The sequence below is a fragment of the Typopeltis vanoorti genome, chromosome 12, assembly GCF_054136105.1.
Source record: "Typopeltis vanoorti isolate ZY-2024b chromosome 12, IOZ_Tvanoo_1.0, whole genome shotgun sequence".
NCBI lineage: Eukaryota > Metazoa > Arthropoda > Arachnida > Uropygi > Thelyphonidae > Typopeltis > Typopeltis vanoorti.
The window spans coordinates 117,398,043-117,426,022 of record NC_143560.1 but is presented as its reverse complement, the minus strand read 5'-3'; the positions used below and the strand labels follow the sequence as shown (position 1 = coordinate 117,426,022).

Sequence of the window (27,980 nt, the reverse complement as noted above, 5' to 3'; positions counted from 1 at the left end):
GGTGAAAGAGATGAGAGATCTGGGAGTGATAGTGGACAGAAACTTGAAGTTTAGGGGTCACGTTGCTAAAATTGTAAAAACATCACAACAGATTATGGTAATAATGAGGAGGGCATTGGCATACAGAAACAAAGAGGTTATGGCTCCCTTGTCTAAGACTTGTGCACAGTAGTCAAGCTGTGCACAGATTTGGTTGCCTGGTTTTCATGGGGATGTATCGGAGGTTCACAGAAGGTGTTCTACAGAATGTCAGATTGAGGAAAAATGCAACTTACAGAGCCTTGTGAATAGAAGAAGAAGAGGGGATATGATTAAGACATATAAGTTGATGAGGGGTTGTTACCAGATTAATATGGAGGAGATTTTTCATAGAGTAGAGGGAAGCAAGGGTAGAACCAAAGGCCATCCTGGAAGCTGTATAAAGAGGGAGTGAGCAGCAATTCTTTGCATGGAGAGTGATTGATGAGTGGAATGCATTGCCTGAAAGTATGATGAATGCAGAAACTGTGAATGGTTTAAGGCATGATTCAATGATCTTTTTTGCATAAGAGAGTATAGACCTGTAATGAGTCCTTTGACTCCATGAAGGCTAGATGGTCATAATATAATAATTATAAAGATAGAAGTAATTGCCTTAATAATTCAACTGATATTCATGCTGCTTAGAATTAAAAAGTGGAGAACAATAAAATAATCATACAACAGAAATTTTACATGACCAGATTGAAGAAATTCAGAAATACTTGACATTAGAAAACCCTAAAAAATTTTTCTATGAAATTAGAAACCAAAAAACAGGTCCACATATGAAAACAATAATTAACAATAGTAATGAACAAAGGCTAGCCACTCAAGATGAAATAGCAAACTACTGCTATTAAATTATTTAAGGAATTTACATCGTATACTGGAATATTAATTAAAGGAAACTTTAATAAATACCTCCTATATTTTGGCACATTGCCATCTTCATGTAAACTGCTCTACTTTGGCCAAACAGGCAGGGCAGCAAATGTCAGGATTTCAGAACACAAAGACTAAATCTGGTTTCAACAGTACAGTCACTCTGGGCTTGCAGACCATGCTCTAGATACCTGCCACAGAATACGTTGGAAGAAAGCCACCTTAATACACCGCAGCAAATTTAAATATGAAAGATTGTTCATGAAATCAGCCGCAGCTCTAAAAAAAATTTCCAAACCTCAACAAATTTGGGTGCACGAGACTGCCCCAAATTTGGGAAGTTTGCATCTTGAGAATTTCAACCCAACAGTCAAGACAACCCAATATAGCCTGCTAGGGGGAACCTTTAGGACTGTAGGAACAACAGTAGTTTTCTCTCTTTTGCCTTCATTTGCTTTTTGTAGTGCCTGCATGCGCTTGTCATAGTTGTATGTTCCCATGAAGATGGCAATATGACATAGCTGAAATATAGGCGATATGTATTAAAGTTTCCTTTAATTAATATTCCAGTATATGTTGTAAATTCCTTAAATAATTTAATAGTCATGTTTTACCAACGTATAAGCCTGTCTACGAGAATAGCAAACTACTGGAGAGAGGGTTTTAAAAACTCCTGAACTATGATAAACCTGCTGAGACTTTTTAACAGAATATTTATCATAATTATTACCCACAAATATTTAAACCTTCACTAGCTGAAGTAGAAGAAAGTATAAAGCAGCTCAGAGACAACAAAGCACTAGGTACTGATGAAACAGTAGCCAACTTGTGATATATGAGAATTAACTAAACATAAATTTGATTGATAAATTTAATGCAAGAAAAAGAATTTATTACTGAAGATATTAAGAAGGTTATTGAAAACGAATTAACCTCCAAAATAGCAAAGTCAAAGCAGATTATTAGAGAGACAACACAAGAATTACAGAAAGTCGAGCAGCATTTGAATTAACACAGGAAGGATAAGTGAATTAAGCAGCAAAAAAATTAGAGAAAAGCACAGAATCAGGTAAGTTAAGTAACCAAAATCAGGTAAGTAACATAGAGCATAAAAAGAAGGATATTATTTGGTATGCCGACTATCATACAACACCTGTTGATGAGTGGGTTATAACTTCAAGTTTTCCTGGACTAAAAATTAAAAACAGCACATACAATTGAAAATCTAAAAAGAAAGGTAAATGAGATTGTAATTGTAGCAAGTACCAACGACTTAACTAGTGATAACTCAATACAAGAAAGGATATGAAAGGGTTGTTGGCAAGAGTGAGAGTGAAAAGAGAGAAAGTGAAAATAGTAAATATATGAACTCGATATGATAAAAAATGAATTAAGAAGAAGGGCGGTGCCGGCAAATGATTCGATGCACAGGCTGTGTAAAAGGAATGGGTGTGAGTTTTTGGATGTGTGGAGAGAGTTTGAAGGAAAATTGGATTTGTATAAGAGGATGGCCTGCACTTGAATGCATTTAGTATCAGGAGTCTTGAAAAACTAATAACTGGTATGATATCTAACACAGAGAGTCAGGGAAACTAAATTATAATGGGAGGAATGGTGAAAATGTGTGTGTAAGAGCAACAACATTATGTAACTGTGTTAATGATGGAATAGGCATTATCATGGAAATGGATATGAGGCAACAAAGATTTAGACTTTATGTTTGTCCAGTTCAGACCCATCAAATGTGTCCAAAAATGACTGCATATATAAGGCACTAGAGAAGAACAGAGATCTGCAAGTTGTCCAACTGTGTCACACAGACTACAGCAAAGAGTATGAAAAAAATATTATGTCTGTACACGAATGCTAGAAGTATCAGAAAAAGAGGGGTAGAGTTTGCTGTCTTGGTCAATATGTTGGGACCTCAAATTGTAGGCATTAGTACGACCTGGCTATCAGAATCAGACATACTAACTGGTATTGAGTGTAAAGGGTACAGTATTTTTAGGAAGGTTAGACAGGATAGGAGGGGGGGGAGGGGGTCATGCTGCTAATGATAGCAGATGACTTGAATCCGGTTAGAGTTAAAGAAAAACTATGATTGTAACACTAGTAACAGTTTTTTCATGTGGCAGTGAGTTTGAAGCCATCTGCATGAGGTGGAATCCAAGTTCAAATATATAGTTGGGTGTTGTTACAGACCTGGTGGATCGGCTGTTAGTGAGGAAGAAATGCATCACTAAATGACGATGATGGGCATGAAAAGTGTAATCGTAATGGAGGATTTTAATTATCCAAACATTGATTGGGTAACAGTAAAATCTCATGAGAAGAATGAAACTGAATTTATTGAGCTATTGCGAGACAACTTCCTCAAGCAGCATGTGACAGAAGGAACTTGAGGTCAAAGAGTGTAAGATTTGATTATAGTGTCAGAGGGTGTTTCAGTTAAAGACGTAACTATTCTGCCTCTGGTTGGAAAGTGATCATGCGGTACTCACGGGAAGTGGCTAAGTTTATGAATTCAGAAAAGAATTCCTGCTGAATTGCAAAGCAGGAAATTATGACCAACTGAGGAGCATACTGAGTTCAGCACAATGGCATGGGAAGAATATCAACAGTGAATGGAAGGGATTTAAAAACTATTTAAATGATGCAATATCAGAATGTGTCCTGAGAATTCAAAGAATAAAATGGGTAGGATTTAATGGATGTGTAATATTATCAAGCAACAAGAGATTCATAAGAAAAGGATAATGTGAAAAGAATACCATGTGCATAAAGATCATGTCCGTTACTTGAAAATTATAAGCAGCAGGTTAGAAGAGTCACAACTGTTGTACAGAAAGCTAAGTCTGAGTATGAAAAAAAAAACTAGCTCTGCAAGCTAAAGTAAAAGAAAGAATAACTCTACTGAATGCAGATGGTATGCAGGTGACTGATGCAGAAGAGATTATTCAACTAATGAGTGGCAATTTTGCTAAATGCTATTAACCTGGTGTATGCACCATTGAGCTCACTATTACCTTTTCACTGTATCAAGAAACTCAAGAATACGAGTAGGAGGTACTAGAGTAGGTCCATTTCACATACTAAATAAAAATTCCAATAGGGACCGATGCAATATCAGTGCACATACTAAAAGAGCATTCAGCTGAACTAGCTATTCCTTTAATGAGGCTATATAATTCGAGTCTCAGAAGAGGGAAGATTCTGCAGGAGTGGAAGGAATGTATGGTAATCCCATTGCATACGGGTGGTGCAAAGACTGATGTATCCAACTACCGACCAATCAGCATCTCAGGAATGGTGATGAAGATTTTGGAAAAGTCGGTTAGAGTTCAAATTCAGAAATAGGTTAACAGAGAATTGCTACTTTGCAATGAACAGCATGGGTTTACTAAGAGAAGGTCATGTTTCAGCAACTTTCTCACATTCTATAATAATGTTGCCATTGAGCTGAACAAGGGGAATGGATACACCACAAAACTAAGGCTTTTGAGAGAATACAGCATGGGAGACTGTGGCATAAATTGAAGATTATGGGTTTGGTTCATAAAATATTAGCATTAGCATGGATAAGAGGATGGCTGACTAACAAATATCAAAAAGTGATATAAGGGGATGCAAGATTTAAGGTAACCATTGGTGTAATATATGGATCAATCCTTGGTCCACTGTTATTCGATCTGTACATTAATGATATTAGGAAGGATTTGACAAGTGACATACAGCTATTTGCTGATGATGCAAAGATAGGTAGGGTAGTCAGGGATGCTACTGATATGCAGTACTTGCAGAATAATTTCAACAGGTGGAATTGTAGGAATGGGAAAATGGGATGTCAGTAAATGTAAAGTTATGCACTTTGGCATGATTAGATATCCAATGTCATATTATATTGGTGGGATTATGCTAGAAGAAACTGATCAGGAGTGTTAATGGATAGGAAGTTGAAGTTCTGGGGAATGTAGCAAAAGATTGCAAATAAAACTCAAAAGATAATTTGAAATGCTGAAACAAACTTTCACATGTAAAAAAGATAATTATGTCATTTTGCCTCTTTACAAGGCCTTGATAAGACTTCAATTGGACTATTGTGTGCAGGTCTGGTCTCCTGTTTCTGTTGCAATTCTGATACACTGGAGAGAGAGAGAGAGTGCAAAGGAGAGTGTTAAAAATGATATCAGGATTGTGGAATACTGATTATGAAGACATAATCAGTATTCCACTTTGTAGACTGGAGACTAGCAAATGGGAGGAAATGGAGTTATACGATTCAAACTTACAAACTTTCAAAGGGTCATACAGGATTACATTTGATGGAAATTTTCATTTTATAGAAGGTGGAGAAAGGATCAGAGGAGTCCTTGGGAGCTGAGAATGAATGGTGCTAAGAAGGTAAGGTGGAGGGGGATGAGATTTAGATTTTTCTCTCATAGAGTGGTGCATGATTGGAATGAATGCCACTGGATGTTGTGTGTGCAAGCAGTGTGAATGAATTCAAGAACAAGTATGACAGTTGGTGAGTGTAGTATGTGCCCTCTGTCGATGGGGCCCTGACTCCCTGGAGGTTTCTCTTAATAATAATAATACTTGCTCTCAGAATGTAAAGAATCGCAAACCATTGTGTATAAAAAAGAAACAAAAATGAAATCTGAAAATTACAGCGGGATATCACTCCTATCAGCAAGCTGGAAAATTTTATCTATATTATACTAAAAAGAATCTTAACTTATTATTACATGATGCCTCCAAGGAGTCCGAAGACTCGTCAAGGGAAGGCACCTACTCTGCGACTCTCCGTTTCATTCAATCACACCAATCGATCTACCACCTACAGTGAACTGCATCATCTACACCAATGCCATCTACTGCCCACCACCACTAGTACTTTCACAATCGCAAACATCCATGCCCATGGTAGGATTCAAACCCACAGCCTTTTGGCTGGAGTGCAGATGTGCTAACCACTCAGCCAACCAGGCTGGCTTATGCGAAAGGAAATACAGTGAATATCAAGCAGGATTCCAAAGAAATAGGTCTACAACTGACCAGATTTTTACACTAATAGATATACTATTAAAAAAAAGGGGGGGGGGGAATATAATCAGCAGGTTTTTTTAATAATTTTATTTATATATTTTTAGAAAGCGTATGATAGCATTTACAGAGGTCTTTGGGCAACATTAGATAAACTTGGAATACCTCATAAGATAACATGTTTAATTAAAATTTGCATCACTGACAGATGAAGCATGGTATTAGTTAACGGAATTAGATCTGAACCTTTTGATATTGAAACAGGATTGAAGCAAGCAGATGTCTTTTGCCCATCCTTCTTAACTTAGCTTTAGAAAAATGTATTTGAGAAACTGTAAAAAATAACACAAGGAGAACAGTATATCGTCTGTATATTAGCATATGCTGATAATATACTGTTCTGCTATTAATAGACTAGTAAAAAAATATTGTGTTGGAATAACAATATCTGGTACACTTCTCATTGAGGATGTACACCAAAATCTGATAATATATCAAGATATATAATAAAATATATATATATTATCCCATATGTCTTGCAAAGTAGGGATGAAGACTATCCACTGGGAATATTGACAGATTGTGTAGTAATAAAAATATAAGATGCAGAAAGGACTTTAAAGGAAGCTTATCTCAGATTACTTCATCTCAATTCCTTTTTTAATTGACAGAAGCAAAATATTAATGGATATTATGCATTGCATTTTTGGGGAAAATAAAAAATGGGAAATGCAATTAAAGTTGAAAAAAAATTATTGAATGTTGAACTTATAAACAGGAGGTTGAAAAATTTCAGTTATACGAATTAAATGTGGATTGGGGGGGGGGGGGTAAATTACTGCTGAAGCTACTAAAGAAGCTGTGAGCCTAGTGTATTATATCCATTAATTGAATGTATCCTTCTAGCAGGTTCTGTTTGTGTCATGGGATGAAAAATCTCACTTTCTAAGAAGAAAACCATTCACCTTCATAGAGGCTACTAACTCTCTTTCAGCTGAAAAAGTCCTTATAAAGGTCCTGTCCCAGACAGGATTTGAATTGAGGTCTTTTCAGTCAAAGAGTATCATTATCATCTGAGTTACAGAGACTTTGGAGGGAAAAGAGAAGTTGCTGTGAATATAGGAACATAAACAGTCTACTAATCAACAGTCTACTAATGGTTAAAGCATAAAGAAATGTGCATGTATTATAATTTAACAGTAAATGGATATTTAATATGGTGCCTCTTAAATAAGAGAATACATGTGCTTTGCTTAAGACAGGCATGGTTTTAAATCCCTTTATGATACAAACAGACTGATAGTTTTTCAGCTGAAGTTTTTCAATTTATAAGGACCTTTCAACTTCATTAAGTGAATCATTTGGCAATAAGGAGATAACATAGTTTATCACCTGTAAACTCTGGTCTTCTTCCTAGACTATGTACATTATAGGATGAACCTGACTTATTCTTGCAAAAATTACTGAAGTTACTTGGCCATATCTATACTTATTTGGGCTAAAATACATTATCTGGTCATAATTTGCAAATAATTTCGGTGTGTGTGTGTAAGGGGGGGGGGGGGGGCTACTATCACGATATTACAATAACATAGTGTTTCTTACAAGATAGTAAGATAGTACTATGTTATCGTGCTTACATTAATGCTAGGTTTTTATCAAGTTCTCTCCTAAATTAATCTGTCAGGTTTTCAATATTCTCAAGTTTTACCATTGCAGTCTTTTAAGGCATTATTAAAATTTGATCAATCTGCTTTTGATCTTGGTCATCTTCTGGAGCTTTTTCCTATATACTGACATTAAACACCAGTTTAGATAACATCTCGTTTCATCCTGTTTGAGTAAGTACCTTAGATTAATCACCTCTGCTCACATACGCTTGAATACTACCAATGGCACAGTCCTTTCTAATATCTTACTTTTTAATATGATTCAGCCATTGATGCTACTGGTTTGCTCTTCTAATTTTCCTCAGAACTCTCATGTCTGTGGTTTCTATTCTTAGGTCAACTCTTTATTTCCAATCCAACTTTCAGATCTCTAAATTAATTTGCCATCTTCAGTAAAAACTGTGCCTGAATAGCTGAAATGTCTTGCATTCCATGGTTCTCCATTGTGAATCCACTGATGTTTTCCATGTTTCTGCCCTGTTTATTGCTCGAACTTTGTTACAGCAGTCATGCAGTTTAGTTAGTCCTGAAGACTTGTAGTGAATTTATTTGAGACTATAAATGTAATCTGTATAAGGTAAAGACCTGCATTGAATATCCTATTTTGATATCAGGTTTATTGCCATTTTCCTTCATAATCTGATCAATACAGATTCACAGTAGAAGGTGTTTATGCCATTACCTTTCATCCAATTTCCCATGTACTTGTGCATGGGAAATTGGATGATCCAATTTTTCATCCAATTTCCCTGTACTTGTGTATGCTACTGACCAAGCTTGTAAGAGATTCAGAAGTATTTGCAATAACTTAATGCAAAACATACATCTACCAGCCCAAATATTTGATAGTCCTCTCTAATCTCCCTTAATCCTTTCTTATCCTTGATTTTTTTTTAAGTTCTCCTTCTGAATATACCACTCAGGTCACCTCTCTTCTTGGTAACTCAGATCAGTCTTGTGTAAGTTTCCTCTGTGAATGTGGTGCTCTCCTTCCAGCCACTTCCAACCTTGGCTTCCTTAGCATTATAAAGGTACTAAGTGGGATGTCCTCTGGAACCTCTGCTTTTCCTTTCCATGGCCAGACTACTGATTGCACTTTTCTGATCCACTTAGCTGCTCTAAGCACATCACAGAAATTATCTCACTGTGCATGAAGGCCTTCACTCTACATTCCATCCAAAAGGAGATGATGAATGAAGAAAAAAATCCAGTATACTGCAAACGGCTTACAACAAAATTCACAGCTTCATACTCAGCCTACACTGAAGCATCTAATAAATGCAATACAGCCATCAACAAATTAAAATCTGACTTCACCAAGGCCAATAGCAGAAAGCTTTCCTCCTGTCTCCCACTGGAAATCATGTTCTAATCCCTTACAAAGCCACTGGACACTGAACTTCTGCACCTCTATATACCTCTCTCACCTAGATGGCACCACTCTTATAGCATCTAAAGACAAAACTGACTTTCCGGCATCCCTTTTCTCTAAATCCTGCCCAGATGACCAAGGCAGATCATCTCCTACCAAAACAGAAATATTGCATCTTATGCATACTGTGGTGTTTTGACAAAATAACATCAGAAGAATGCTAAATCATTTGCACACTAAAAAGTCTTCTGTTCCTGATAGCACCTTTCCAACAATACTTAAATGTTGTGCTCTGGAACTAACACCTATCCTCTATTGTCTCTACAGTATTTTATAGTCAGTTGGCACTTATCTGAATGTGCAAAAGCAATAATGCATATCCAACTGATTCCAAAAAAATAAATAAAAAGTTTATCATCCAACTTGACTGATTGCTGTCATCTCCAGTCTCACCAAAATAATGGAGGAAGTCGTCAACTTTTCCATTACCTACAGTCACTCTTCAACCACCAGAAGTGATTCCACCACCCTAGATTTATGGCTGACCTCTCGGTCTGCATTATCCGTTATTAAGCATGTGCCATGGAAAAGTTTGTAGAAACATGCTATCATTCTTGACATTTCCAGAATATTTGAATTGTCTGGCATTAAGGTTTGCTCAGTAAACTGTTATCCTTTGGTCCACCTGCCATCCATTTTAATTGGATGGTAAACTTTCTCTAGTCATTCAGTGCATGTTATGGTGAGTGCCTCCCTCTCTCAGGCTTCTTCACCAATACAGGAGTGTCCCAGGCTATCACCTTCCCTCTTTCTCTTATGCATTAATAACCTACTTCATTCTACAAACCATGTAGTGCTCAGGCATTCTTCAGGCTGTCTAAAGATAATCTGGTACTTCCAGATTATCTTTAGACAGCATCTGAAACACTTTCCACACATACCACCCTTTCTGGGATGAAGATAACATGATCACCCTTAACGGTACTGAAATGCATAAGAGAAAGAGGGAAGGTGATAGCTTGGGACACTCCTGTATTGGCAAAGAAGCCTGAGAGAGGGAGGCCCAACATTGGAGCATTGGCCATGGAAGTATTCTTACAGAAGACACAGCTGAAATAGTGCATCTCTGAGATAGTGATTGAGGGAATCATCTGTCAGCCAAACTGCTCTCCTCTGGACATCATCAAGAATTTTTAGGAATGTTTTAGATGCAACACTCTTCATATATGAACAGTATTCCAAGGATGGGCAGATTTGTAAAGAGTTAGTAGCCAGAAGGATGAAAAGTAACATCTTGAGCAGAAAAGAATGCCTAGCTTTTTGTTTTTATAGAGTGGGGAACTATTGTTGTGACATGATTATGCCAGGAGGGCTGTATATAAATGTCAGTCCAAGGAGTGACATTTGATCTTGTCTGTTGATTTATATGTAGTAACACATAAATCCCTCACTAGCCTCAAATAATTTGTTGCAACACAAATCACTGTAAATAAATGGGTAAGGATGAACTGAGATCCCATTTTTACTCACAAATGGGCACGGGCAGTAGGGTTTTTTCCCATCCCGCAAGCAGGCAAACCGGCCCCATGAACATACGCTTCTACAGACAAAAATATATCCCCCCCTCCAGCTGCAGACTAGGCGACAGGTTGGTTGGGAATGGTACTAACAAGAAGTTAGTACCATTAGTACTCATATAAGTAACACACGGACCCTGCATGGGAAGCGGGAATAACGCATAGTGAAAGAAGAAGTCAAAATTACATGGGATAAAATTACACTGCCAAAATTACAAGGATGAAATTACATATAGATAAAAATACACTAAGCAAAAATTACACAAATTTGAATATTCACACTGAAGTTTTTTACTTTAGAGTTTTAAAATTTTTATGATGAATTTTAAATTAATTTTGTAATACTTTATAAGACCTATCTGCTGACTTTAATTCAATTAAAAATTATTGGTATTTTGTTGTCAAATTAAACACAAACTTTCTTAATATTGCAAAAATTACTTTTATTTTAAAAAATAATAAAAAAGAAACACCAAGTCATATAAGCTATACAACGTAAAAGCTCCAATCGTCTATTAGAGTTATAATTTTGTACAATATTTGAAATACGTTGTTTTAACGAAATGTACCTACGACGTCCTGGGTTTCATTGACCAGTTAAATACTGCAAATAGTTTGTATGTTGTAAAGAAAATTCTTTAACAATATTATTCAAAAATTTCCAAACAGTTGGATCGGAACACTGAAAGAGCAACTGAAGTCCATAGTGCCATCCTTCGATACAATTTGTAGTTCTAGTTATGGTTCCAAGTTGTCTATCGTTCCAAGTAGAAATATTGAATAGAGGTTGTCTATAAGTGCCATTCCTGAGCTGTCGACCTCAAATATATGTACATTCGAAGTAAAGGAGAACTTGCTCGATTTGTTCATTATATTCGTCTAAATCAGAAAACAGATCAGCAACTTCTAAAAATGTTTCTAACACTTCTACTAGTAAAAGTGCAAGTGATTGTAACATTTCAATGTGTACTGCAAATGACTGATTGGATTAATATAGTGATTTTAGTCCACATTCATTTACTTTGCATATAAAAGATTGTGATAGTGGAAAAAGCAGCCACCAATTTCGATGTTTTCAAACACGGTACGGAAATCATTCATTGCTGCTGTTTCAAAATCGGTCAAAATTTTTTGTGGTCAAGCTTGAGGAATTTTCACCAGTAACGTGTTTAGCATCTTCACGTATATTTCTTCCTTTTTCCCTGGTAGAAGAGCCGGTAAACAAGGAAAAGCGATGCCTCAATCATATTGGATATGAATACTGTATAACTGATAATATATTTCTGGAACCACTTTAAAACGTACCATTTGCTAGCCAAAAATCGTTAACTACAAGTTGATCTAGAAGAGACTTGTGACCAATTAGCATTATACGTTCTGGATCTTCTGCCCCAGAATCATGAATAATCCATTTAGAGTACTTCTCTGGTATTTCAAAATTTTTGTTATCTGGATTTGATGGAACGTTTCCAATTGTTTTAGCTTTGGATCTATTTAATCGCCTCGTCATGGAGCTCTTCATCGGTAGGCACATTTTTAATCCGTCTGATACAGTCACTAAACTGTTAGCTATAATTGCACGAGCCGTTGGGCCTGGATTCGACATTTTTCTTTTCATTTGATTTGCAAGTTGATGAGCTTCAGATTCAAAAGTGCTGTTAACATGAGAGTGTTCTGAAGACTCACGGATAATCTTGTTCTCTAGTATGGAGCAGCAATCGACAATGTAAATTTCTAAACTTTGCACAACACCAATGAATAGTTCTGATAGCAGGTATACAGTGACAAACTCAAATCCTTTGTAAATTATAATTTGACCACCTTTATTACCAACGCCATACTCAAAATCAGCCATAAGTAAAAAAAAAAAAAAATCAGCTGACGCTTTTTCATTCCCATATACGGGAGTAAACGAGGCCATTTAGCCCTATCTAACTCTTGGAGACTGAGTGGGCAGTTCAATCTCCACTGGTACCAATCCGAGATGGATGGCCCAAGGCTATCACTAATTAAGCAGTACACAGTGAAGAGAGATGGCTCAAATGTGCCGCCATCTCGTGGTCCCTAACCCTAACACAATATATTTAATGTCTGAAATAACGTGGGTTCTACGGTCGATTTTCTTGAGTTTACGGGACGAAAAACCTGAGTTTCCGGGAGGAAAAACCCGCTTGCCCGTGTCAGAGATCGACTAACTTGCGAACCCGTCAAAAAAAGGCTTAGAAAAATTTCCTCTAGTTGCTGACTAGACTCGAAACCAAGTCTTCCTTCGTGTGGCCAAGCGCCGTGGTGTGCAAACGCCGCATCCACTGAGCTACACAGGCTTACCCATAAGTAAATTAATTATCGCTTCGCCATAAGTAAATTAAAAATTAATTAAAAAAATTAATCATGAAATTTATTATGTCGTACGTTATACACTAGTTGTATCACGAGTCACTAAATTAGCACTGAAGAATGTAAGACAAAAATTTACTTATATACTTTTACCAAACAATTCTTAGAAATTCTTCAGCAGCTCATGGTGATTAACAATTGTTGATTGGTTTTTACCTTAGGAAATTATTCCTTGTAAATCTGAGGTAAGTACTAATTAGAGTAGCTAATCACTACATCATTTTGAGTTTCCAAATCAACCACCTCCCTAATCCCCTTGCCCAAATCTACACTAGTGATTTACCCCTTGCTGGTTATAAATTTTGTAAAATTTTTGGTAAATTTTATTTTATTTGTAATTTCTTGTGTATTTTTTCCTTTTAATTTTTTTCTTAGTGTATTTTTATCTATATGTAATTTTTTCTTGGTGTAATTTCTTCCCTGTGTAATTTCGTCCTCGTGTAATTTTTGCAGTGCAATTTTATCCCGTGTAATTTTATCCTGACACGACTATTTCAGCTGTGTCTTCTGTATGAATACTTCCATGGCCAATGCTCCACTGAACTGGTAGCCATCATTCCTCCACTTTCTGTTGGGCCTGTTAAAACAAGAGGGGCTGCCCAACATCCTCTTACAATCACATTGCAAAGACACTGAACAAACTTGCTCTTTCTCTTCTCATTTGTTCCATATACCTTTGTCATCCAGAACAGCTTTCCAAATGAAGTATTTCTCATTAACTACAACCTTTCAACTCTTCAAGATAAAATATCAGTAGATTTCTTCTTTCACCTCAACTGCACACTATACATACCACTGATGTTGCTATAGGTTCTCCAACCTCTTGTGTATGGGGATTGATATTAAATTTAAAAAAAAAAAATATATATATATATATATACAGGGTGTTCGGGATAAATTTGACAGTTTCGTAAGGAAAAAGAAAATCTTCTTTGTATCTATTAAATTTAATGAATTGACAAAAAAACATTACAGGCAGAGTTAATTACAATACTATCAACAAGATTTACTCAAAATAACCACCATTAGCATCGATCACAGCTTCAATTCTGCTTCGGAACCTCGAACAAGCTGATGCTACAGTCTCCCTGGGAAGGGCCGCAAAAACTGTTTTAATTTTATCCATTAACTGGGCTTTTGTATTACTGGAAGTGCGATTGGTGTCTTTTTCAACTGCGCCCCATACAAAATAATCCATGGGGTTAAGGTCTGGGGAGTTTGGAGGCCAAACATTTGGACTGGTGAAGTCGTAGAAATTTTCAGACAACCATTTTTGACTTTTCCCAGAGGTGTGGCAAGGGGCCGAATCCTGCTGCCATACATACGGCCTACCATTGGCTACCCTTGTTATCCAGGGCTTGACTACAGTTAGCAACTCCACGAACAAAGCCCGAATTCCAATGCCAGGGTTCTTCAACACCTGTTCCTGCAGATTTGCGAGGAATTCTGCTGTACGAACGCAATCAGATCGTCTGCTAGGGATCTTTCTTCTTGCTACATCCTCGTAGTCACCATTGCAAGTCTCTAGTTCATGCCTGATTGTTTTTACTGTATTCAGGGAGCATTGGGCAGCAGTCGTAATATCCTTATTTTGATGGCGGGCACGAATCATCATGATACAAGTTATTCTCTTCCATGATTCAGGTGGGTTCCAGCTATCCATCCTTTCTGACATCTTGTATATGAATGAAGAAGGGTCCAAACTTTTAAATGAAGAGAAGTGTGTGTTAATACATGTAACTTACGGAAAAATATAATTAATTATAAATATGTCAAATTTATCCCGAACACCCTGTATATATATATATATATATATTATTTTTGGACCAATTAGTTCTTATTTGTCTGAATCCCGCTTGTTCATTCTCTTTGATCTGTATATTGAATAAGTTCCTGTTGAAGCAGCAAGATGAATAATACCATCCCAAGAGACCTGTCTAGTCTGGCTCAGTACTGAAATGTCAAATGAAGAAAGAGATAAGTCATCATAGTCTCATAAATTTGTGAAACCAGTAACTTGGTGCAAAAACACAGAATGCAAGGACAATTGGTTAATTACTTCAGAATTCTTGTTTTTAAGGGTAAGTTTTCAGAAATTTGAGAAACACAAATGAACTACAAAAATAGCAGAGTAGTGAAAGAAAAATGTCATTTTTCCTTTCACTAAGATTTTTTTTTTTTTTTTTTTGTTGGTGATGGTAATATGTACTAGTATGAAAGTATCATAAGAGCGAAGCATTTTCTTTAACTGACTGTCAGAATGGTGTTCTGTATCATATCAGTATTGCCTATCCATTATAGCTTTGTTTCCTGTAGTGATTGCAGATAAAATTTCAAATATATCTCTTCTGCTAATGAATATGAACAAGGTTATGGAAGCACACAAAAACAGATGGTTGTATTACAGAAATAACCTGGCTTAGCAGCTTATAGGAAACTTTGTGATTTAGCATAACATTTGCTGTGAGAAAAGACAAGAACAATATTTGAATATCACTGACAGGCATTCTTTGATGTCTTTACGTGATAAATGATTTTCATTATGAAATCATCATTCTGCTTATTTGGAGCCCTGAAGCGTGTTTGGTCTCTAGAGGGTTCTTCAACTATCCTTTCCATCCACAACATTAATATGCAGTATATTATACTTTATGGATGGTATTGCCATTAAAAGAAAAATGTTTCTGCAAAAGTTACAAGAGAAGCATAGCAGCTCCTTATTTTTTAATACAATCTTTTTCCACAATGCTTAGAACCTATCACTGTTAACTTTATCAATTGTTACCTAGTTAACCATCTGTGATCTGACTGGTGTTGACTGCTGAAGTTGTCATTTGCTATATGGCAAAAATATGGCATTTTTTCCACCCTCAAATTTTTTCAAGTAAAATGTTTGTTGAAATCTGGCACAAAGAGGAAGCCCATGTAATTCCATTTGTTTATAGTTTATTTTTTCTGGTGAAATATCCAGTTCATTATAAATTTCAAAGGAAAGACTTTCAAAGTAACACTAAGTGGAATGTAGGTGAAAAGGGAAGCAGTGCACAACTGTATAATAATAGTTAAGTGAATAAATAGACGATGAGTGAAATGGATGAATAGTGAAATTAGGCAAGTGGTATGAAAGAGGAAATACAAGACAACAGTGATCAGATCCTTGAGGAATGTAAAGTGCAGGCTAGAAAGGGTGAAATGTAAAGAAAGAAATGAGAGGATATTAGTCAGTCAGCCAAATATAATTCAAGGGAATTCCTATATGACAAGCAAGAGGAAGAATGATCATGGAAGGGTGACACTGGTGAATATTTGTATGGCAAGGGATGTAGTGGAGTCATTTAATGAACATTTATCACACTAGTGTAAATGATGTTCATCATGTAGAAGTGAGGTAAATGCAGTAATAAGAGAATGAGATCCGAATCAGAAGTGTATACAAGTGTTGAGGGTAGGTGCTAATAAGGCTGCTACAGGATTAGGTTGATGGATTGATAGGTCTTATTTTAGCAATCTACTTGTATTTTATAATAAGGTGATGAATGTGTTGGATAAGGTAAATTCATATATAGTGATAATTCTTGTACTTTAAAAAGGCATTTGATAGATTACCCTAGGACAGGTTCATGTACAAGCTGCAGAAGATGAATGGATAATAGATTGGTTAGATGGATTGGGCTGGCCTTCTGAACAATGCCAGTAAATTATGTATAATGGGGGCAAAAAAATGATGATAACCAACAGCATGATCCAGGGTTCTGTTCTTGGGATCCTGTCTTTTGACATTTTATTTTGCATGGATTGATAGGATTCCTCAGTTGTTTGCTGATGATGCAAAGGTGTGAAGAATTATATGGAGTATTACTGATTGTAATTCCCTTAAGGAATATTTCAATAGACTTTTAGCCAAGACAAATGAGGTGGGGATTGTAGTTTTAATATTAATAAATGCAACTTTGGAGCATATATAAGGCTGTATTGTGGAACTGTGCTTCAAGAAGTGGATGAGATTAGAGATCTGGGGATAATGGTTAACAGTAGACTGAACTTTAGAGAGAACATTGCAAGTGTTGCAAAGGCTGCAACATTGCATTGCTGCCATGACAAAGAATAAATTGATAAGTAGGGGTAAGGAGGTTGTTGTGCTACTGCATAAAGCATTGTTCAGGCCACACATTGTGTGATTACTGTGTTCAGATATGATCACCTAGTTTTTAATGTGATGAAAAAACTAGAGATGGGTAACCATGGCAATATGAGAACTCTGGATAGTAGGTAATTGGAAGTGGTCAAGGAAATGTAAATTGCAGAGTTTAGTGAATAGGTGGAAAAGAAGTGATGTATTAGAAGCATTTATTGGAAGCATTTATTGGATCCAATCACCCTTTATTAATCCAATAATATTCCCTCACTAACATTTTATGTTAGTGAGGGAATATTATTGGATTAATAAAGGGTGATTGGATTAATACAGAGGTATGAGAGGTAAGAATCCTAATGAGTTCTTTCGATATGTAGCCATCAAAAGAAACGATGATTATGGAAGAATGACATTGATTGGAGAAAATGGTATAAACACAGCTGTTGCGGAATGTGTGGTGGAGATACTTAATGAGCAGTTCATAAATGTCTTTCAATCTTGTGAATGTGACTTCATGGAGAGATTGAGAGTAGTTAATGATGGGGAGGAGAGACTGACTGTAATTGAGCAAGAGGTGTATGGGAAGTTGAGCAAACTAGATGTTAATAAGGCTGTAGGACTTGATAATATATCATCACGTATTCTGAAGGAACATGCCAGGGAGTTGACACCTGCCTTGACATATTTTTTTAATAAGAATCTTGCACTCAGTCAAGTTCCTAAGGAGGGCAAGATTGTGCCACTTCATAAAGGAGGTGATCGAACTCAAGCATCAAACTATAGGCCTATCTGTGTGTCAGGTGTTGTGGTTAAGTTGTTAGAGAAGCTTGTGAGAAGTAGGATCCAGAATTGGGTTGACAACAATGGTATTATCTTTGATGGACAGCATGGATTTGCTAAAGAGAGGTCATGTTTTATTAATCTACTTACTCATTACAATGAAGTGACTGCTTCATTGGACAGAGGAGAAGGATACACAGTAATATACTTGGATTTTGCAAAGGCTTTTGATAGAGTACCTCATAATAAGTTGACAGTCAAACTAGAGCAAATGAGGTTGGATATTAGATTAGTGCATTGGATTGGAGACTGGCTATCTGATAGGTATCAACAAGTTGTGTATGGGGGAGCGATATCCAGGAAAAGGAAAGTCACTAGTGGAGTGCCTCAGAGGTCTGTTTTATGCTATTATTGTTTAACTTGTATATTAATGATATTGGTGAAGATTTGGATGGAGATATTCAGTTGTTTGCAGATGATGCAAAGTTGGGATAAACCATGAAGAGTAGAGAAGATCTTGTGGCCTTACAAGAAGACTTGAATAAATTGAGTGATTGGGCAGGGAAATGGGGATAAGAGTTCAATGTTGCAAAATTTAAGGTTTTAAAATTTGGAAAATTTTAAATAGATGGGATGCAGAATATATGTTTGGTGAGGATATATTGTTGGAGGTGCAAGAAATAAGAGATCTAGGGGTTGATAGTGGATAAGGATCTGAAATTTAGGGGAGACACAGCCAAAATTGCTAAGACAACACAAAGGCTTCTGGGAATGATGCAGAGGACACTGACTTGTAGAAGTAGGGAGATTCTTGTTCTGCTGTATAAGGCTTTGATTAGGCCACACATACTATTGTGCCCAGATTTGGTGACCTGGTTTTCAGAAGGATGAAGAGATGTTGGAAAGGGTCTAAAGGTGACTGACTAAGGTAATTTCTGACCTTTGGAATATAGAGTATGAGGAAAGATTGAGAAGATATGATTTTCAGAGTCTGGTGAACAGGAGGAAGAGGAGATATGATAGAGACCTACAAGTTAGTAAGGGGTTGTTATAGGATCAATGCTGGAGAAGTTCTACAGAAAATAGTGGGAGATCGGGGGAGAACCAGAGGTCATTCCTGGAAACTGTATAAAGAGGGTGTGAGTAGGGGAGTGAGAGGCAGGTTTTTTTCGTGCAGAGTTGTAAATGATTCAAATGCCTTGCCTGAGAGTGTGGTGTCTGCGAGGAGTTTGAGCGTGTTTAAGACATGGTATGATGAGTTGTGTGTGTGATAAAAGGACCTCCCAGATGAGTCTCTGACCCCATGAGGTCTTGGGGTAATAATAAGGGAAAGAATGAGAGGCCATCCTGGAAGTTGTGTCAAAGTATAGTGAAGGTGATGTGAGGGAGTAGATTTTTTTACATGGGGAGTTGTAATACATTAACAAAATATGCTGTGAATGCTGGAAGTGTTAATGAATTGAATATTCTAAATATATCATTTGTAATATATTTAGTGAACCTTCTATGATGAGTCTGCTGACTCCATGGAAGTTGTGATAATCACAATATCAAACTTACCATAATATCACAAAGATTTAAGTTTTATATGTTTTATCTTAATTCAATGGAATTTTTTATGGATGAACACGAATGGTCTGTGAGAGGATGGAGCAACTGAAACAAAAATGTAGATAATTTGTAAGTTAGGCTGCTAATGAAATCAGCTGGCAGTATTAGAGGATAATTCATTTTATTAACTTCAGAAAGTGGCAAATCCTAGGAGGACCCCACAGCGAATTAAACTCATTTCATTGGAATAAAGGGTTCCCAGAACTGGAAATTGTAATTTGCAACCTTTTAAATATTGTATTTTGTTAGTTTCCAATAATGTTATAGTTTAAAACCAACAGCATACATGCAGCTACATATTAATGAGTTATCTATTGTTCTACTTCACACTGAAGATGTTTTATGAAATGAAATCAAAATATTTTTATATAATTTTAATTGATTAGTATTTAACTGTGGTTTATGTGTGTAGTTATATTTGTAGAATACATGGCATGCAGTGGAGTCCAACCAGTTCACTTATTTTGAATCCGGATACGAAACTCAGAGATCGAAATCTAAGAGTTTCATGCAAAAGAACTATCGGCGAGTCCAAGCGTTAGTCAACACCTGGTAGTACAACTCTGAGCAAAGGTGGAGCAAGCTCCATCACTATCCTTAATATTTTTTCATAATGTAAAACGCATTATTTTCATGTCGAAGAATCGATAGTTCTTCGGCATGAAACTCTTAGATTTCAATCTCTGAGTTTTGTATCCGGCTTTAAAATAATGAGGGGATTTATTACCATCTTTACTTAATTTATGCCTGCGGAAAAATAGCCTCTTGGCTCTTTATAACAGATATTCTTTTGGCAATCAGAATATTCCATTAATATATAGATATAAATGCCAAATTCTGAGATTTTGATCAGAATAACAAGAAATGAAGTACTCTCTTTAAATGGGTAGTTGATGCTAATTTATTAGCATTCAGTTTCTTTTAGCTAACTCCTGGCAGTCTAGAATTTTGTTTTCCTGGCCCCTGCCTTGAATTATGAATTTCTATGTTTGTTAAATATTTCTTTTCATTAACAGCATATATATTTATTATTATTATTATTCAAGTCTCCATGGAGTCAAAAGACTCATCGTGGGAGGTCCTTCCTAAGAACAAAGTCTGTCAAGACTCATCGTGGGAAGTCCCTCCTAGGAAACACAAAGTCTATCATACCACTCCTTAAACTCATTGACCGTACTCGCTCTCACCACTCCATCAGGCAATGCATTCCACGGTTCAACTACCCTCCATGCAAAGAAACCACTCCTCGCCCTCTTGCTCAGTTTCCTTTCATAACTTCCAGGGATGGCCTCTTGTCATCACTCCTTCCTGCTGTTCAACCAAGCGAAAGAACTCCCCAGTGTCAACCCTGTAACCACCTCTCAACAGTTTAAAAGTCTCAATCATATCACCTCTCCTTCTTCTATCCACCAAACTTGTAGTACAGATTCCCTCAGCCAATCCTCATAACTATCCTTGTACAGTCCTGAAACCATCTTTGTCATCCGTCTTTGTATCCTTTCCACAGTTAATTTATCCCCTTTAAATCCTGGGGACCAAATCTGAGAACAATAGTCTAAGTGTGGTCTGATCAGAGACTTATACAACAGAATGATAACCCTTTTATCTCTGCAGGTCAGTGTCCTTCTTATAATTGCAGCAATCCTCTGTGTTACCTTCACAACCTTTGCAATGTGTCCCTTGAATTTCAGGTTTCTATCAATCATCAACCCCAGATCTCTTGTCTCCCCTACTTCCTCCAGTATAACTCCTCCCATAGAGTATGCAGCATCCCATCGATGTTTTCCAAACCTCAAGACCTTACATTTTGCTGCATTAAACTGACACCCCCATTCATTTGCCCATCTACCTTGCTTATTCAAATCCTCTTGCAGGGCTACCATGCACTATTACTAACAATCCTTCCCAGCTTCACATCATCCACAAACAACTGAATATCCCCTTGCAATCCACTGGCAAAGTCATTGATATAAAGGTTAAACAATATTGGTCCTAGTACTGAGCCCTGTGGGACCCCACTTGTAACCCTCTGCCTTCTTGAAACTGCTCCACCATACACAACTCTCTGATACCTATCAGACAGCCAATCCTGAATCCAGTTGACCAATCTGACATCCAGACCCATGTGCTGCAACTTAAATATCAGCTTATCATGTAGCACCCTGTCAAATGCCTTTGCTAAGTCTAAGAAAATTGCAGTATATGCCTTTCCCTCATCTAATGTTCTTGTAACTTTATTACAAAAGGCTAGCATATTGCTAAAACAAGAGCGCCCCTTCACAAATCCATGTTGACTCTCACAGATAACATTACCCTCATCTGCCCAATGCTGTATACGGTCCCTCACTACTTTCTGCAAGATCCTAACAACTACTGATGACGCACAAACTGGTCTATAATTAGATACTTCCAGTCTTTTACCACCCTTACACAGTGGCACTATCTTACCTTCCTTCCATTGCCTGGGCACCTTTCCCACAGCCAGACTTTCATTGAAAACCCAGGTTAAAGGCACTCTCAGTTCCCTATCACATTCGCTCAAAACTTGTGGTGAAATACCATCCAGTCCCAAAGCTTTACTGACATCCAGAGTACTCAGTATCTGAAACACACTCTCCTCCTGTACCTCTAAACCTCGAATCTGCCCTATCCCTCTAGCATTAAAACTGACTCCTCTAGGATGAAATACTCCAATAAAGTGTTCATTGAACAATTCCACTATGTCGTCTGCATCACTCACTCTATTCCCATTTTTATCCCACAATATTATTCTTCCACAGTCATTTCTCCTCTTACCGGCTACATAGCTAAAAAATTCTCTAGGATTTTCTTTGGATCTTAGGACCAATCTCCTCTCATATTCCAGTTTTGCTTTCCTTACCACACTAGTCACTCTTCTGGCCTGTGTCTTATATTCTTCATGCATCTTCTCTTCACCTGTCTCCTTATATCTCTTCCATAGCCTCTTTTTCGCATGCAATTCCTGTTTAATATTGTTTGTCATCCACTTTACTCCAAATTGTGTCCTCTCCTCACTCGTGGTATACAACTTACCATTGCTGCTAACAAATATTCTTTCACAATTTCCCACACACTAATGATACCCTGGCCTTCCAATTCCTCCCTCCATGAAACTTCCCAAATTTGACGTCTAACACTATTATAATCACCTGCTTTATAATTCCACATAAGTTCCCGTCTCTTTGATACTCCTGCATGTCTCTTCATTTTTCAAGTCAAAACCATATGGTCACTCTCTCTCCAATTGGTGAGAGAGATGTCATCTCAGTTATTATCAACTCTTCTGATGCTATAACCAAATCCAACTCTTGTTCCCTCTGTTACATGTTGTCTAAGACATTTGTCCCTCAAGAATTCTAGAAATTCCATTCCCCTATTGCTACATGCATCTTCCTCTCTATACTACTGTAGTTAAAATCTCCCATAACAATAATTTTTCTTGCACTTGCCAAACTTAACTGTCTAAACACGTCCTGGTCCCCATCCTCAGTGCTCCTGGGTCTGTAGCAACACCCCACTAAATATCCTATCTTGCCCACCTCTACCTCACATCATATGCTCTCAAAATCATTTGTCTCACTGCCTTTGAAAGCCTCCACTCTTAGAGGACATAGGTCATCACTAATCATAAGCAGTACCCATCGCCACCACACTTTCCCCTCCTATCCTGCCGATTATAATATAATTTGTCTTACTGTTTCGTATACCTTTATTGACTAGCTAACTTACTCTGTTTCATTTATTTCCTGCATATATAAATACTGGGTTTATCTTAGTGACATGAATCATGACTTCTATATGTCATCAGTAAGATATTCTCAGAAAGTCTGATTTCTTTTAATTTTTTTATTTTATTTTATTTATTTATTTAGTATGTGTTTATTTGTATTCATATACTGGAGAAAATTAGTAGTTTATTTCTTGTGCTACTCATGTCTTTTCTTCTTCTCCAGGCAGTATATGATAATAGTTTTTGCATATTCATATATTTTTGTGTTATAAAGAGATTTTACTGGGATGTGTCTGTCTTTCAAAAAAAGATTTTAAGTTCCAGGTTCTTTGGATTCTTTTCCCATGAAACTTTACTGTCCTCCCTGTTTTCTTCTACAAAAGAGCTATTAATTCACATTGTTGTAAATGATCTGAACGTCCCGTGAAAGAACCTGCTGTATGATATTTACTTCAGACTATCAGATTTACTTAAACTGGTTTAATATTAATATGTAGTATAATTATTATTTTTTTAGTAATTTTTTTCATCATTTACAGAATCAAATCTATTTTCAGGTTTTATGGGATGTCCATTTGGTTTCCAGAATATGTCAAGAAACTTGATATTGACAGTTATCATAGAAATACTGAAAAGCAAGCCAATCAAACATTAGAACATATGCTATTCAATGAGTCATTAGAGAATATCTATTATGAAAATGTGCAGTTTAAAGATATATACTTCAAAGGAATTATACTTAATCACTGTATCTTCCAGAACTGTACTTTCTATAACTGCACCTTCTTGGATGTACATTCAAGCAAGACATTCTTTCGCGATTCAGAATTTAATAATGTCAACTTTATTGATACAGATTTCTACAGTTACAGGTTTGAACGCTGTGACTTTACTAATTCTCATATCAACACAAGTGAAGTATGTCATGTTGACTTTGATATCAACTTTAAGTTGTCTGAAATATTCTTTCAGAATCTCATTGCCCAGTTAGCGATAATTCCTGGAAATATAATATCATCTTATGTTCTTGATCGCCTAGGCCGTGTAAAGACAATGGGTAAGGTATTTATATTTTAAACATTTATCTAAATTACATATATAGATATCTCTTTTATCAAGTGCCTATCTGACAAATTAACTATATCATTCAGTTATCCAATCCTTGGATCAGCCGACTTCGAAACACAGCCTTTTCACACAAAGATCTTGTATATGTGAGATGTTTGTATGCTTCCTCAGCCACAAAAAAAAAAAAAAGAAAAAAAGACATGTCTGCCCAACCTTAGAATAATGTTCTCAGGTGTGACATGTCACACCCTCTAAAAATTCTTGTGCTGTTCAAAACAGGTCCATTCAGATAACCAACCCCAGGCACTGGCTTAGAGATGGTATGGTCTGTCTCTGCTTTATATCTTTCCTACAGGTACACAAGCAGCATCAGTGCATTCCACTGAAAATTTTAATAAAATTAGTTTAATCCTTTTATCCAAGTGTGAGCAAACAAAGTTTGCGCCTGAAAGTATCTTCAGGACTGGGGTAAGGTGGTACAACACCAGGGCAACTCGTTGCAAAGGTGGAGCAAGCTACCAACACTCCTATCTCAGTATCTCCTATAATGCAAAACACATCTCCTTGCGGATATGTCTAATGTTATGCATTAAGGGAAGGGCCACTACCCAGACTAGTTTCGACCTTTATTGAGGTCTCTTCAGTGGGAGCCAGGCCCAAGTGGAGATACCAGGCAGAAGCATTAGCAGGTCTTCTCTAAATCCAGAGTAATTTATTAAAAAAAAGGGTGGCACTCCATTTGGCAACTCTTATAGGTAGAGATGACCTGCTAATGCTTCTGCCTGGTATCTCCACTTGGGCCTGGCTCCCACTGAAGAGACCTGTTTGCAGCGGCCCCGAGAGAAAGCTCCATGTTCCAGTCCTTCTTCAAACCTGTTCCAGCGGATTCCAGCAACAGTTTATGAGAACCGAAAAGAGAGCTCCGATTGAAGTTGTGCCTTGGTAAGATTCCTTTGTTCTTTTTTGTGGTTTTTTTTTTAGGCCTATACACGGCATTCTGCTACTTTATAGGAAAGGAATAGACTATCCTTGGAAAGTCTTCTTCCTTTCTTTGTTTAAGTAATGTCTTCGGTTTTACTGAGGGTAAGAACCCTCGGGTTCGAAATTGATGCTAATATTGAGAAGCGGACGTTTGCGACGACTATAATTAACTATGTTGGGGCAGACAACATTTCTGGCTTTACCCCTTATGGGGGGAAAGGTTTCAAGTTGTATGTACTAACGTTGCAACTAGAGAAAAATTACTGACAGGAGTCGAGTGCCAGGGAAAAGTTTTTCACCCTTTTGTGGTAGGAAGTCTTTCCAAAAGTGTAAGAATAGATCGCTTCCCACTAGAATATCTCGAAGAAGACACTGACATCATAACTAAAGTCTTCTCGAAATGGGGAGCCGTGCGTGATATAAAAATTGGCACGGACGCTGACTTCCCTCAGTGGAAGTCAGGTGAAGTCACCTTTTCCATCATGATGAAGGCAGAAATTCCGAATTTCGTCAAGATAGGATCGGCCAGGGTAATGGTCAGCTACCCTGGCGTAAAGCGACAGTGTTTTAAGTGCGGTGCCCTCACGCATCTCGGGGCTCAGTGCCCAAAAATGAAATGCAGGAACTGCCTGACAGCGGGCCATACATTGCAGAATTGCCAGTCAGCCTGCTTAAAATGTGGTAACACAGACCATAAAGTGGACACCTGTCCAAGTAGAAACCATGCAGAAAGAGTGGGAGGTACTATTACGCCCAACACTGCAACACCGGAAAACAATATCAGTGGCATGGAGCAGAACGACTTCCCAACCCTGGAGGCTGCACATGAAAGGGCAGCAACAAAGAATCACACCGCCACATCGCAAAATGAAGTAACAGAGAAACCGACAGACAAAATTGTAGAAGCAGCCAGGAAAGACACAAAGCATGAGGAGCCAGCCAACGACCAAACCACCACCACAGAAAATAAACAGAAACACCGGCAGGAAGGTCCTATCATGGTAGTTGAAGAAATAACAGAAGAAGAAACAGTAGAAATGGAAATTCATAGCGAAGAAACCACACAAAAAAGGCCAGGCAGCCCTGAAGAAGGGAATGTAAAAAAACCAAAACCAGGGAGTCTGGGCATAGCTGAACTTGGAAAGGTAATAGCAGAACCCACAAAGTACCCTTATGCAAAAGCCAATGCGACAATACTACATCTACTAAAAGACTTCCCCGAGGAAGAGAAGGCTTTACGAAATGGTATAGAAGCATTCGGGGATATCCTACTTATCCTCACAGGGAAAAACGGGCCTAAAGTGGTAAGCGCAGAGTTGAACGATATGTTTGTTGAAGACATAGACGACATCACTCCAGAACAAATCGAAGAATTTATTGATGCAAAGGATGACGCAGAAGCAGCATTGTACAGAGGCCTAGGAATGTTAAACTACTCCCGCGGAGAAAAGTTAGCAGATCACATCCTCAAAACCCACAACAACAGAAAGCAGGCAGACAAGTCAGTAGATTCGTCGTACTGAGCGACCAGACTCGGGGGGGGGGGGGGTCCCCTTTTTCTCTTTCCATTTCAGATTAGAATTTTTGTTTTGAAAAGGTCTTTTCCACACAGGAGGGGGTACCCTGAGAACCTGGGCTGCGAAGGCCTACATCGAGGCGGTGCAGCTCCTTGTGGGCTGCATCACCCAGGCCAGGCTCTTCCCCCGCTCTTCTGGTCATTCAGTTTGAAATTCCGAAATTCACCTAGTTTCTTATTTCTTTGGTTCTGTCTTACAAATTGTTATATGTACGTTTTAATGTTATTTACCAGTTTCCTTTTTTCATGTGTTGCTTCTTTCATTTGTTTTTCCCCCGCTTTCCTCGGGCGGTCATCTGAAGAGGTGACCGACCGAGGAAAGCTGAAAAGAACGGATGGAGGGAGATAATGTCGGAGATCTGCTTGGTGCTGACATTTAAGTCAGGCCAAGTAGATCGACTGAGGCCTCTTTTAACTATCTACTACTATCCACTCTACCTTTCTCCTCCTCTCTCACTATCAAGCTGACTCTTAGCACAACTTTTTTTTTAAATCTAAAGAGGCCAGTGATGAAAGGCATGAACTCCCATTCGACCTCAATAAAGGTCGAAACTAGCCTGGGTAGTGGCCCTTCCCTTAATGCATAACATTAGACATATCTGCAAGGAGATGTGTTTTGTATTATAGGAGATACTGAGAATGGAATGTTGGTAGCTTGTTCCACCTTTGCAATGAGTTGCCTGGTGTTGTACCACCTTACCCCAGTCCTGAAGATACTTTCAGGCACAAACTTTGTTTGCTCACACTTGGAAAAAAGGATTAAACTAATTTTATTATACTCTAACCAAGTGAAAAATAAACTTTCAACACTGAAAATTTGTATTTCTACAATAGCATAAGTAGCATGGACAACAACCACTAGCTGTTGAAAAAATATATTAATTCAACTTCTACCCACATATTGGCCAATTAATTGAATGCTAGATAACAAAGAGATGACTACATAATTTTGATTTGCATTTCTTCAGGAGAATGCCATACTGATGATGAATAATAAAAATATAAATATTTTTTCATATTCTACGTATCAATCATATTCTCCCTTGATGTGATTTTCAGCAGATACAAGGAAATTATGTAGTAATCCTTGCCCATATTTTTTGGGCAAGGATACTG

General features: G+C 37.4%; 1 protein-coding gene across 5 annotated transcripts in view; it reads left to right on the top strand.

The window, feature by feature from the left end:
• Nucleotides 1–27,980, top strand: part of LOC150101167 (synaptic vesicle glycoprotein 2C-like) — a 408,918-nt gene that overhangs the window by 343,414 nt on the left and 37,524 nt on the right. For all 5 annotated transcript variants that reach the window (XM_090402054.1, XM_090402053.1, XM_090402055.1 and 2 more), the window contains one exon: nt 23,797–24,296. In XM_090402054.1, the coding sequence (XP_090258180.1) occupies nt 23,797–24,296 (500 nt within the window). The remainder of the gene's footprint in view (nt 1–23,796; nt 24,297–27,980) is intronic.